This window comes from Branchiostoma lanceolatum, chromosome 9 (genome assembly GCF_035083965.1).
Source record: "Branchiostoma lanceolatum isolate klBraLanc5 chromosome 9, klBraLanc5.hap2, whole genome shotgun sequence".
Lineage (NCBI taxonomy): Eukaryota > Metazoa > Chordata > Leptocardii > Amphioxiformes > Branchiostomatidae > Branchiostoma > Branchiostoma lanceolatum.
In genome coordinates, this window is record NC_089730.1 from 8883636 (window position 1) to 8897713 (window position 14078).

Here is a 14078-nt window from a genome sequence, read left to right on the forward strand (position 1 = left end):
TATAAAGAACAAAATGGATTTAAAGAACAGGTGTCCAAAAACAACCAAAGATGACTGAAACCATCAACATGGTTCTATTTGATATAGATTTGATATTCTATTCTTCAATCTGTTTATCGCAATTCATAGCAGGAAAAGGATGTTTTGCTGTAGTGTTGTTTTGAAACGTTTTTGAACTGCTCTTCCTATAGAGAGTGCAATATTAGTGTTACCAGTAGTGTACACATTTGGCGAGCTACCTGTTTATTAGCAACAAACCGTTAAGTGCATTCTCGGCTGTCAGAGCATATACACAGTGTTTGTCGGTAATACAGACGAATTTGCAGGATTTTCAGCTCATAAGACACAAACTAATTTCAAGATAGCAGGAGATAATCCTAGGCTAGGTTTTCATTCAGGGTCAATTTGTATGGATGGACGTGGGCACGGTTTTGTAGGTCAGGCTTTAGCTGCTGAACTGGTTGAACATTTATGTAAAGAGGCCATGTCTTCCATTTGCTGAGACCGGTGAATTTGTCATTGGGCTACATCAGAGGACCACCTCCCCCACCACGGCAGTCCTGCTATGGAGGTGACATTTTGATCTCTGAAGTTGAAAGGAAACTTCCTCCCAAATATCTTCCATTCTGTCCCTAATGTTGCGATTCCGGCCATCCAATTTCCAGCTATATCCCCGAGCCATTTAGGACTTTCATCGTACCAATTCGTGTCAGCATAGATTTTGTTTGAGATGTGTAAATGGTCGCTGTCGGGCCAGGCATTGACTTGTTGTCCTTACGTCCACATCGATCTTTCTGACCTTCTTCTTTTCTCATCAGTCTAAACACAATTACCCACGCTGGAGGGTCCATTAACGAAGAGGGACATGTAAGGATCAAAGTTAATTGAGGTAGCCGAACGCTGATGAAGGTATCCAGGAGTGGGCTCCTCAGAGGAGCTGACTTTATTGCTGTTACAAATTACTCCCGGCTTGATTTCTGTCACGAAGCCATCGATACTCTCTTCAGGTGAATCACAAAAGTTCTGCTTCATTTTTGTCAAGAAGATTCCAGTAAACCAATGTGCTCACTACAGGTGAATCACAAAAGTAAAGGCTTCATTTTTGTCATGAGAATTCCAGTAAAGCAACGATGCTCACTTTAGGTGAATCACAAAAGTTAAGCTTGATTTTTGTCACTAAGATGCCAGTAAACCACACAAGCTCACTTCAGTGAATCACAAAGGTTTGTGATATTTTGTCAACGACTAAGAAAGAAAGAAAGAAACTAAGAAAGTAGCTGACTCGGCCCTCGAAAGCTGTGGTGAAATAAAAAGACTTAAAGAAACAAAATCATCCGTGGGGCCAAGTACGAAGGTTTCTAAATTGTAGTTTGAGATGCAGTAAGTCCATTAGCAGTATCTTGACACCTGCATCTGATCTTACTGCCTATGTTGCCCCTTGTGGTTTCCAACAAAGTCTAATTTGGGCCAACAATGAAATATTCATCTTGACTTCAAAGTACACTTTCTGATTTCTCCTTACTGTAGCCGAACATTGCAGGTAACCTAAACATCAATTATTCAGTGATTTTGATTGGGTCGTAATCTGGAAGGGGAAATGTTTTTCATTGCTGAATGCTTACGAACCTTCCAGGGAACTGATATGTAACATCTTCTGGTCCATGCCAACAAGTATGTGACTATAGTATTAGTGAGAAGGAAAAACAGGGGTGTACATGTAAGTTTGGTGATATAGTTAAAAAAAGTTTTGCAGAGGGTAATGGCCTATCCTTATAAGAAAGACTCTTTTTAAAGAACTTAAGACCCTACACCCCATTATGAATCTTTACAGTAATTTTAGCCTCCAATTTTCCAGATCTGAAGAAAACAGAGGATTTTCAACTATAGCAACGGGAAGCTGACTTAAGTTCAAACCTTTTGGCTATAACAATACAGCAGAGCTGTATGACATTAGTCATCAGACTGCTTGCCCATGTAAGCACGTCCTTCCTTGTTGCCTACAGCCCCAACCTCCATGAACCTTAAGAATAGATCAGTCTGGCATTAAGAAATAAGCCTCCTTAATCTCCAGATTATCTTCCTACTTAACAATATTTTATCTTGCTTATGACACCTATGTTATGAAAAAGGGCTAATTTCAGACTCATTCAGTAATGAAAATTCCCCAGTGATTGATTCTGTTGGAGTTGGGAAGGCAGTTTTAGAACATTCCTCTTTCTGTAATATTGTTTTTTGTATGTAAGAAATATCTAGGTCATATTTTAGGATGTGGAACAGCATAGTAGCACTCCTGGTTAGGCTATGCTTGTTGTCGCAGATGAGATTTCCTGTTTGGCAGATTTTTGTGTGTCTGGAAAGTAAGACCCAGACCGTGGGTTTCCTGTGTGAGTTGAAAGGTATGGAAAGACTCTTTCGTCCAGGAGGTATTGTCTGTAAACATGAATGCAAGAGTTAGATCTTGAACTGTGAGTCTTGTATGTAAGGTAACCTGATGCAAACTACAGTCAAAACTCAGTCCAAGAAGACTACTCAGGGGACCAATTAAATCTGGTCTATGTGGACAGGTGGTCACTATAGATGCTTGTGTCAATGGCAAAAATTATCTAAGGGTCTACCAAAAAGTGGTCACATGGGACAGATGGTCCTTATGTAGAGGTGGTGACTTCTACAGGTTTGACTATAAACTGTCAGACAACAAATGAAGATGACAACAATGTGTAAGGTGACCCTGAACCTACCTGTTATGCATACCTTTCTTTGAAGTCTGAGTACACCTTGCACGCTTAAAGTTCAAAAGCAGTGACAAAGAAGAAAAGAAAAGACAGCAAAGATGGTGTTGAAAGATAGAACTATTGCCAACTCAGTTGTTAATGGGAACAGGGAAAATTCTTTGGACAGAAGCAGGGTTTAAAACAATCTATGTGCTCTTTTTTATTTCTCTCTCTCTCTGTATCTCTCCCTCTCAACCCAGGATTGAACAGGGGTCTGCCAGTTACCAACACATTGGGAGCAGAATCTCAAATGTGAGGCTGCTGCCAGTTGAGCTACAGTTACATCACTACATCAGACACAGAAACATGATATTTCTAGTAATTATTGATAATCCATCACAAATTATGTCCTTCTTTATGTAAAAAACCTGCAAAACTTTGAACTTTTGTTCACAAAGACTTCTGAGTCGAATACCAATTTGGGAAGTGTCACTGTTTTGTGGGTATCTGTTGGACATGAGCCTAATCATGACTAAGACGTGTACACAGAGAAAACGTGCATTATAACGAATGCAGAGTCAGGTGTCCTCTCGGGGAGTGGGATGAATTCTCCATCCATGCTTAAGTTGAAAGTACGGAATGATTCATCTTTAATTGGTCATTTCCTAGTGTCAAAACCAGACGTGGCTTGCCATTAGAATCCGTCCATATATTGTCAGAAAGTAGGGCATGCGGCTTCTAGACAGAAGAATCCTGTCTCTGATCTCTATCGGACTTTAAAAAAAAGATTGATTCTAATTCTACTGGCTTTGTGAATGTTCCTCTTGTCTAGTGATGCCATTCAGTTTTATGGAAAGGTGGTCTTGTCATTAGGGTTGTTGATTTAGAATCTAAAGGTTTTGCGTTCAAATCCCGAGCTATGCCCTTAACACTTTGCACCTATTTCCTCATTCTACTCAGGTAAAAATTAGTACGTACATAAAAATAAGTACCTAGCTTTGGTTAGGGACATCCTCCTCGATGGAACGTAAAGACGGAGGTACTGTGTTTGAGGAGAGCCAAACTGGAGCACGACAAAGAACCCACCACACTTATCGAAAAGAGTAGGGATCCATTCCGGTGTGAGTGTCTGGTCTTATCCAGTTTGTACCTACGGTATTGTACAAAACTGGTGTGTTGCATCCAAAGGCGGTTTGAGAGTTGTGCGGAACAAAAAAAAAACACAAACGTAAGGAATTACAAGGATCCTTTTACCCACAAGCTTGGCATTTAGGTCATATCTGAGAAATGATGTAATAAGATATTTCTACCTCTAGTGATTTTACTATTCATCTACAATGTAGCCCATGTACTGTAGGTCTTGACAATAGATAAAATGGATATCTTGAAACATATACTTTCTCCTTGGTTAGAGAATGCTGTTCTGTTACGTAATATGAATTTTGACTCAGAAAAAAAAGACTTAAGTTATGATAGCGATAACCAATCATATACATTTGTACATTAAAGAAAAGTTACCAAAATAAGGAGGCCTGGAGTACATAAATGCTACAAGAAGCCCAGTTTGCAAAAATCACATTCAGTTACAGATTTCTGACATTCCAAAATACTGTGCTTCTTCTATTTTTTCGGGCATCGAAAGCGAATCAGTGTAAAGATTTTGAAAGCAATGTCATCCTCCAAGAAACTTCTCTATCAAAGGTTAAAACTACAATTTTGAAAAGTACCGGACATGAGTGAAAGCAAGGCCTTTGAAGAGTATGTGTTCTGAACCTTTGATTGAGCAGAGATGAGAACCACACTCCAGGGTTTTGAGGTCTTACAGATGTGGCCAATGAGCAAGACAGCAGGTGCCGATGTCAAGTTGAATTGGGTCAATTGCCCGAAAATGGTCGCTCCAAAGGCCTGCAGGTTATCCACAGCAATCCCTATTTGGTATCATCAAGCGCTGCTAAAGCCCACTGCTGTCTCTGTAGAGTGTGGCTGGATTTGTGGCTGTCTCAGACTCACTCTTTAAGGCCAGTCTACTGGGAAAATGATCAAATATAGGCTATACATCAGGTTCATCCGATGGAATGTTTTTTTGATGAAAAGTTAGAAGAGAAGCTCTAAAGTTCTTCAGCTTGGTTTAAGAAAAGGGGGTTCATCAATACAGGAGTAGATAACTGTAAACTGCTTGCACTGAGTTTACAGATGTTGCGATCTAAGTATTCGTTTTGTTAAAAAAGAGATTTAGGAATCTGCAAAATGTCATCAAAACTTTTAGATACCGTGGACAAAAAACGTCTATGCCAAAAGAGCAGCATGACAACATTTCCTTGTTTCTGTAAGTCTAAAATGTTTCTGCAATTCTAAAGCTATCTTGATCCTTGTACTGTAGATGGGCTTTCAAGGGTAGCAGTAGAAGAAGTGTCACCAGCATGGCACCATTTTGTCTTTGGACCTCTACTCCCTAAAAGCACATGGATTTGTACAAGTAAGCAGTGGAATTAAGGCTCCTTACACGTGTCCACACTTTCTTTTAAAAGCGAAGAAATGCGGATTTTGAAAGCCCCCCAGGTCAGTGCCGGGACCAGTACCAGTCCTCGAGGGCCCCTACCTGCTCAAAAAGAAGGGGCTGAAATTGATCCGTAGGGGAGAAATTGACCTCATTGTATAAATGGCCAGAGGCTAAAGTTATTACCAAGGATTATAGTTGTCAGGATGAGAGGAAAATGGACTGTGGTGGTCATTGACTGCTTTGTGAGGCACTTAGATGTTTAACCTTGTCTTTCCCAAGTGGGTGGAAGGCATATTGACAGTTACTTATCCAGCAATTACTGCGGGTCTGAAAATTGCAGTAAAACCTAATAGTTCCAGAAAATCCCGTAATGATTTTCCAAAATCATTACGGCTGTTTATGGCAAAGAATGGCAGAAAATTGAATGAAGCAGCAGTTATTGAGGTGTGTGGCATCTTCGCTGCTTGATTGTCTTAGATCAGGAGTACCCAGTTACAAGGTGCTAAGCTCATCCATCATATGCTGAGGAACCTTAAAACGTCAAGAAGCTACTTCAAGACAGGCCTTTGAAGAGGACTTGGCCTATTTAAATGAAGTGATCTGTGGTTATTGCGTTATGCCAATGTAGAGATGGGTTCTCAATATAGAATGAGCTTTGCCGTACCCTGTAGACTTCAACCACCAAGCGTGGTGATTTGTTCAGGTTGCTCTGTAATGACTCCGAGGAAAACAGTCCCTCAAAGGTCTACGGACCACTTGAGCCTCCTGATTGAGCATTTGCCAGTTACAAATGATCCAAGAAGTTTGTAGAAGTTGAGAAGTTTTATTCAAGATACAATCTACTGTATATCTTACGTGTATGAATATTAGACATCCAGGTCAGGAAATGAGGAATGAAATTGAATCTTTACCACTGGATAAATACATTTACAAATGTATTCATCAAGTAGTAAAGATTCAATTTTATTCCTCTTTTACTGTTCATCTTGTATACAGTACTTTTTATTTTGTTCAAAAAGAGCCAGGCATTTAAGTTTGCAACACTTTTTTTGCATACTGAGAAATGAGTACACTTTAATCAGACCTCTGTTTCTGAAGTCCCAACCTTGTCAGTTTTATTGTCTTTAATGATTCGCTCTGCCTCAAAGGTATCTTTGAATTTATGATCTATTCCGGGGAGTGTTGCAAAATATTGACCCAAAGAAATTGATCCCGTGTTAAGTGTGGTAAGGTTGATGGATGCTCCCTGGTCCTCTGGACTGGAGTAAAGTCGTTAAGGCTTGACAAAGCTGTTTGCTGGTTTTACATGGCCGTAACTTTGCCGAGGTGTTTCTCTGCGGGCGTAAAAATGTCGCGGCTGAAAGCGATGTTTGTAGTTCAATGGGTGCATTGACCTCCGCTATCAGGAGAAGGCCATTCATTAACCTTCGGCAAAGACGAATCAAACAATCTCAAACCACCTCTATGGATTAAAGAAGGTGCATCGCCTAGGGGTGGGATATGTGACTAAGACTTGACATCTTTGTTGTAAGTAAGAATGATCACAGAAAGACACTTTGAAATTGCTCCCCTGAGGTGTATATGTCCATGGATGACATTTGTCTTTTATAAGTTCTTAAGAAAATACAGAAGAGAAAATGGGATAATGGAATAAAATCAATATGTTTACGACATGGTTGGCATGGACTATCACGTTCATTCGTCAGATGCGATTGTTAAGAAGCAATTAATGTAGTTTTTATGGCCATGACAGAGCTATGCTAATGTTATAACAATAAGAAGATCAGGATTTACTGAATCAATTTCATGGTGTGTATTATTAATGTAGAAGAAATCGTAGAAAATGGTCCATTGTTATAGGGCCAATGGCAATCTATGCAGAAAAAAAATCTATTTACAAAATCTTATCTTTTCACCAAAATTTGATTTTTCTTAGTGGGATGAAAGTAGCTGTGGAGTGTGTCTCTTTATGATGACATAATGGAGAATCCTCACTGTCTTTTAATTTCTCTTGAGGACATAAAATTGTTCCTTTGAGATATAGTGTTAGATCTCTTTCTGAAGTTACAAGTTATTGTCTAGTTGTGGCAAGGTCACTGACCTGTTATTGATGGAAACAGTTAATCTTTAACAAACAGCCTGCAGTTCGTCAATGGGGACTGTTTTTACTTTGTACTTGTAGTGAAGAAGGAGAAAACAAGTGCCAAGACTTTCATTGTAATATCCAAAGTTCTTTCACTGACTCATAACGACAAAGCTAAAAACAAGCTTGGGGGAGTGTTTCTTGCATGTCACCACAACTTGCAAATTGATGTTTTGACCATGACTACAACTTAAGATGAGAAGGTTTGGAACTGTTTGATGTATATTACCTGACTATGCTGAGATTTTGTTCTTGCCAGTTGGCATATCATTTCATAAAAATAATCAGATCCCAGTGGATCAGCAATTGTGTATGAAAAGGAACTTCACTTTTTAGCTGTCAGTCAGCAAAATGTACAAAGATTGACAGCATTATGTGCTGTCTTTCACATTTAAGAAAATTTTAAAGAAGTTGTAAGGTTATATTTAGGTTAATGAAGACAGATTGGGAAGAGGAAGACCACTGTTGATTTTACATTGTCTCCTACAAATGTCATTACAAGGGGGAAATAATGATGCATTGCTGGGGCTTCGACCTTCCTTTTAAGGAAAGAAAGGATCGTGTGGGGCGTGGCTCGACCATCAGTCCTGGTGATTCCCTGGATTTCGGAACGGTTACCTTTAAGTGGTAAATGACGAATAGATGAGAGGTTTAATGAGAATTTGAATCTAGATTCATTACCGTGCTTTAGGGGCCCCTGCAGATTATGGAGAAATAATTCACTACTAATATTTCATCTTGGATTGATACATTCAATGTATGATCCCTTCTAATATCAGCACCACACAGTGAAATAATTATACCACTGTGACAGTATAATGTGTATACATTAAGTTGGATTCATCTTTTTACCTTATTTGGAAGCTACATACTGTAGTGCTATTATTTTTGTCCTTTTTTCATACCTTACCCGAGGTCAGGGAATGCCAGCAGTAATTTTGAGTGATGTTTCCACAGATAATTACAGAAATTGCTTTGGAAATGAGGAGTATGGGAAATTGACTGGATTGGACAGGTAGAAGTATTACCTGTCCCCTTGGGAAGACAAATTATTTCTCAGCGAGTAAGCAAAATATATTGCTGGAACACTGTCCACCCTTTGACTAGGTAAACAGGTCGATATAGGGTCACACTTACAGTATTCATGACAAAAGTATTCATAATTGAACTTGTATATAAAATTTATATTGCTAAGAAGTTTTGAAATTCACAAGGTCATATTCAATCAATAGTTAAGATTGAAGTCATCATGGTCTTTTGGATTTTTTTTTTGCTTTCTGAATTCAAAACTTGATAACTTCTTTGTTATGTATTATTTTGCTACATCAAAATGTTCTTCATACAGAACTTACCAAATGCTATATTGTGATACATGAAAAAAATTATAAAACACATTTTATTACTACTGGTCTTGTGCAATGTCTGACATGTAATGGTTTGAGCGTTATTGATAAAGAATCTATGGTAGGTTGCAGAGAAAAAGAAGAAGTGAAATAAATATACATGTAGTAGACAAAGCAAGGTTTCATTTTCTATTTCACATCCTCTATTGAGTCTATAGCATGTTATCGTGCAGCTTTTGTTTCTGTGTTAGGATTTGTAATGAAAAGAAAAAGGATTTTTGCAATGTGGTTCCTGTGGTCCGCAGACACTAATCGGATGTAAGGCTCCGCACTGAAGTTCTGCCACCCTTTTTCCGGTCATTTATCAACATCCTATGAGAACTCTATATTTGTAACTTGATTAGAGACAAATCTATCAAATTTGTGCAGAAAAAAATCAGGTCATTGCACAAGATGGCTGAAGGTTAAAGAAAGGAGTGCCCGAGGGATTAGCAGGTTGCTTTTTCGTAATTTTTCATACATTGACCTGTCAAATATTACACTGACCTGACCTTCTATTTTGCTGGTAAGTTTTTATGTCAATCCCCAATTACATAAGTCTGCCTTTGATTGTTCATTGAATGTGAAGCTGAAGTGGAGGGTATCTAATGCGTTTTTGCTTCTCTGTTGTCAAAGCTGCAAATTGGCTGAGTGGAGGAAAATTGGGAACATGTAATGGTTTAACAGTTGGACACATGTGGATAACTGTAACCTTCACAATTGAAGAGTTGAGGTCTCTTGAATGACAGAAATAGGTCCTTTGAACGACAGCTACGACTAGTGTGGACCCAGTTTTAATCACCTCAGTGTCATAAAGTCATTATGGATGGATTTTTTGACCTTCTCAGATAAAAATAGTAGTGTATATGTAGGTTATGGTTGTATGGAACTATCCATGTGTTTTTACCACAAAACTGAGTTCTGCACAACTAAGTCTGGTTCTTCTGTTATGTAAAAGCTTTGCTTGCTCCAAGTGCTTTTGTTATTTCTCTTTCTGCAATTCTGCAACTGTTCAACTGCACCTGAAATTGAGTCTTCTTCTATTGTTTATTTGGTATGAAAGGAATTCTCTTGTGTTTGCAGTGAATTTTTGTACTATCGTGCGTTTGTGGTTGGTCACAAAAAAATACAGGGCTCAAAATACCCACCTGCTGTCTGCAATTTGAGGAAAAAAAATCAAGGATTGCAGGTCAAAATATGGCAACTTGCAAATTTACAGGCTACAAAAAAATTATCATGAGTCACAGTTAGCCAGGTAGTAGCATACAAAAGCCTAAATTGCTAGTATGTTGCAAAGAATTACAGTGCACAGTTCTAGTTGAAGACCATAGACTTTGATTCACATGCTGTAAAGGACATCATGAAGAGTAGAAAATCTTTGTTTGATGATGATGATATACATGTAAGCCCTATCAGGCTGACATTGTAGTTAGGCAGGAACTATAACTTAGAGAAACTTTTTTTGTTCAAATTGGAGGTAAAATTTCTGACAACTTGCAATATTGCATGAAACAGAAAAAGTATTTTGAGCCTTGAACGATATTTTCTAATCAATGTGAGCCTGAATAATGTCTGTACTGTAGTAAAGATATGATTCCACAAATTTTCACAAACCAAATAATGTGGTGCAAACAAAATCTGGCTATCGTCATAAAATCAAGTGAAGGAATACCTGGATCTGTATACTGGAAACAATGGAGATATAACTTAGATATATTCAAATACATCTTGATCAAGCAAATTATGGGTATCATGAAGACAGTGTATCTTGTGACTTATACAAGATCATTTTATACTTTAAGCGAATCCACTGCAATTGGAGGTTGGAGGGCAAATCTGCAACTTGGGAAAACTCATTCCAACAGGTATTTACTTACGTTTATTTTGTGTTCTGTTCATAAATTTTTTGTGTTGTTTGAGTGAAAATATCACCTGTTTTGTTAACACCTGTTTGATACATGCATAATGGTTTTGGTATCATTTTCATAGAAACAAATTTCATTTTTGTTACAGACTATTAAGGTAATGAAAATATCTTATGGTAAAACGTGCAAACTCAAACAAGCAGAATCAGAAAAAGGCAGAAATAGAAGTGATCCGGTTCCAAATGAAGTTGGTTAGTCTATGGTTATGTTGTGAAAAATCTACATGATTAACAGTGATTCCAAGCACTATGATCATCACAAGATGAAGTTAATACTGTACTATTACTAGATCATAAAAGAACTATCAACCATTATGACAAGAATATCTTACCCCAGTAATCTAAATCTGATTGATAATGAGAGCAGTTATTGTAAAATATGAAAACTCAATAAGGCATACGTGGATAAAGATTAGACATCCAGGTGATAAGATGCGCCAAAAATAATTGCTCAAGCAACTGGATAAGATTTTGAAGTTAGTTTCAAAATCTTATCCAGTTGCTTGAGCAATTGTTTTTGGCGTATCAATAAGGCATAATCGGAATCAGAAATGAAATTTCCAAATGAAGCACTTTGCGTACTTTAACTATGACTATGCAAGAAATTATACTCCTAACACTAGTACTGATGACAGACACTAAATCAAGTTACTACTACACGGTATACTAGCTCTAAAAGAATGGTCAACCATTATGTACTACACTAGTGGGAGTTGGTGCATGCACAGTCCGATTGACTACCAGAGCAGTTTTTGCATCATAAAATCCTAACACTTGTTCTGTTGTAACTTACTTTCAAAGCTTCCACACCTATGGGATCTTTTGTTCAAGATTGTCCATCATACATGTACCTTGGAGTGTAAATGTACCTTTGTTTCTTATGAGAGCCAAGTACAAGTAAGTCTCTGACAAAAAGATTGATACCAGGCATGCTGCTCTTCCAGTTCATCACCACCATTTGTCCAATGGTAAGGAGCGATAGAGGGGAGGGTGTGATGGAACTGATTTGGCTTGTCAGCAATGATGAATGAATAGAGCGGGGTTTCCTTCGATTGATGGTTGATTTGAGACTACCACGAGCACCTGAAATGTGTCGGCGAGCTTTATCTCCCTCTAAGTCAGGTGGAGAAAGCCAGATAACGCTTTGAGTCGAAGAATTTAAACTTTACGTCCCAGCAATGAACACCTCTGTACGCCAGTTTCTAGAAGAAAACTTGAGAGGAAGATTGTAATTTAGATATATCTGCCATTCACACCTTACCGTCCATGTATTGGTGTTGAAAATCTTTTAGGTCATCTTGAAGTGTTGTCCTTCCTTGATTGCTCATTCAATGCACTTCCTTCATGTTTTCAGGCTATAGGGTGGCTCTGTGTCGTAAGACATACTTTTGTTTTTCGAGTTCCTTTTTCTGTCTTAGCTGTCACCAAATATCGCATTATGTAATACCGGTAATTTGCATAAGTTATGACATTCAAATCAGTCACAGGTATCCTGCATAAGCACAAATAGGAATGGAAAATAGTGAATTCAAGTTGGTCATAACCACAAAAATAAGACTTTGACACAAAAGTTTACATAGGTTTGCATATTCACAGTGAGTGAATGAGTGAGGTTTGCATATTCACAGGTTTCAATTTAATTCTTTATGCACAATTATGATAAATTTACATATCCAATAAGCAGACTTCCAAACAATTTCTAACATCCTGATTAAAGGACATCAGTATCTCACGTAACTTGTCTCTAGAAATCAAGCAATTTAAATGTATTGTGTTGACTGCAAACAGCACAAAATGTGCCTTTTGATAACCTTAAAGGTTGAGGTCTCATGCTGTTTCAAACCCTTCTTCTTTTAGCGGATGTGGCATTTTGAAAAGGTTATGGTCCTTAATCACGAAGTGTGAATCATCAGCTAGAGAATGTTTCTAGAACAGAGGAAATACCAAACGATGTTGGAAGCATGAAATGTAGGGCAAGGGAAAGCAAAGTTTTATCTCAAAAGTTAGATGTGCTTGCAGAACGTCTCTGATGTGAAGGCGTCGCCAAGGGTCGTTAAGATTCACATTGGATTAAACAGCATCATTTCCACACTTCATCTATCACGTATGCATCTTGAGAACAAGGAAGAATCAATTTGCAGAGCTTGATTATAAACATTTCTCCCAAAGCTAATGGCACAATCTACATGTAGTGGGAGATTGCAGCGGAGCACTGATTGTACTGGTGAAACCGAGGGCTTTGACCTAACGATCCGAGGCATTTGTGCTTTCAATCCATACCACTTTCCAGATCCAGTAAAAGGTGCTTGGTGACATTTCAATGTTCTTTTCTGTACCCAGGAAAAAGGGCATTTGGAGTGTACTTTTGTTCAGGAGTGTGCGTTACATGTACTTGTAGGGAGTGTGTTGTTGCGTCCTTGGATTGGAACAGCGATTCCGAGAATCCCCCGGTCAGCTCTTTTGTTTGCTGGCAGGTTGTGGAGTGATGTATAGGTCAGCTCAAGTCTTGCCCCAAACCACAGGTAACATAAAAGCAAACTAGGGCTAATACATCATCCAAAGGTCAATGATGAGATATTGAGAACAATTGGGAAGCGCCCGGGGAGAGCTGCTGGTGAGAAGAGATAGCCAGTTAAGCTGCTGACTTAGCCCCAGAGGACAGGATATTGTCGATGTCAGTGATAGAGTGGCTAGCAGGTAAAGGATGGGAGAATCTCTCTCAGTTTGCCACTGAAACAATAAATTACCGGCCACACGTACCATTTGCGTCATTTTTGCCTTTTTGTTTGAGCTGAGGGATGAGAGCAGGATTTTGGAGGCAGTTGTGAACGCATGTGTTTACATGGCCTGGTGTTGTGAAGTAATGGATATGGCATTGACCAGCTACTAGTAGAAAGATTTGTTAATGGCTGTCCCAGATTCCCTTGATCCAGGAGATTTCTAGGCAACCTTTCTTCTTCCTGTTTTTTATGAAAAACTTTTCACTCAATGCCATGGAATGGTGCTTCATAGGTGAAAAAAGTGACATTCACTTAGTCTTTGAAGTAAGAAGGAGACTTCATTGCTGAGTCCCCATGTGCTACTACATTATATATGAGGCAATACATACATAAATACATGCATATTTTTGCAGAATACAGTATGTTGGAGTGAAACTGGACTTTCTAACTTGTGCCTTTACACACATGTAGCAGTTCTGGGTGGTTTTAGTATGCAGCTAAGGTAAAACGGTGATTTGTTTTACTGCTCCTCAAGGTGACGTTGACGTTGTGTTTTACCCCGTTGGTGCCCCTTCATGGTCCAAAGATCTAGGTTCAAAATGGCATACCTCTTTAGATTTCAAAGACAAAGTACACGTGACGGAGGCAACTTTCAGTGTTGTTCTGCAATGTTATGTATAGATACAAGCTGATGACGT

At 38.6% G+C, this 14078-nt stretch overlaps 1 protein-coding gene across 3 annotated transcripts in view; it reads left to right on the forward strand.

The window, feature by feature from the left end:
• The window catches only part of LOC136441853 (nuclear receptor subfamily 6 group A member 1-like), a 106459-nt gene that overhangs the window by 41100 nt on the left and 51281 nt on the right, over positions 1 to 14078 (forward strand). Inside the window, exon 3 of one of the 3 annotated variants that reach the window (XM_066438382.1) lies at positions 10539 to 10601. The exons of the other annotated variants lie outside the window; for them this stretch is intronic. Within the exon in view, the coding sequence (XP_066294479.1) occupies positions 10539 to 10601 (63 nt within the window). The remainder of the gene's footprint in view (positions 1 to 10538; positions 10602 to 14078) is intronic. 3 annotated transcript variants of the gene reach the window in all.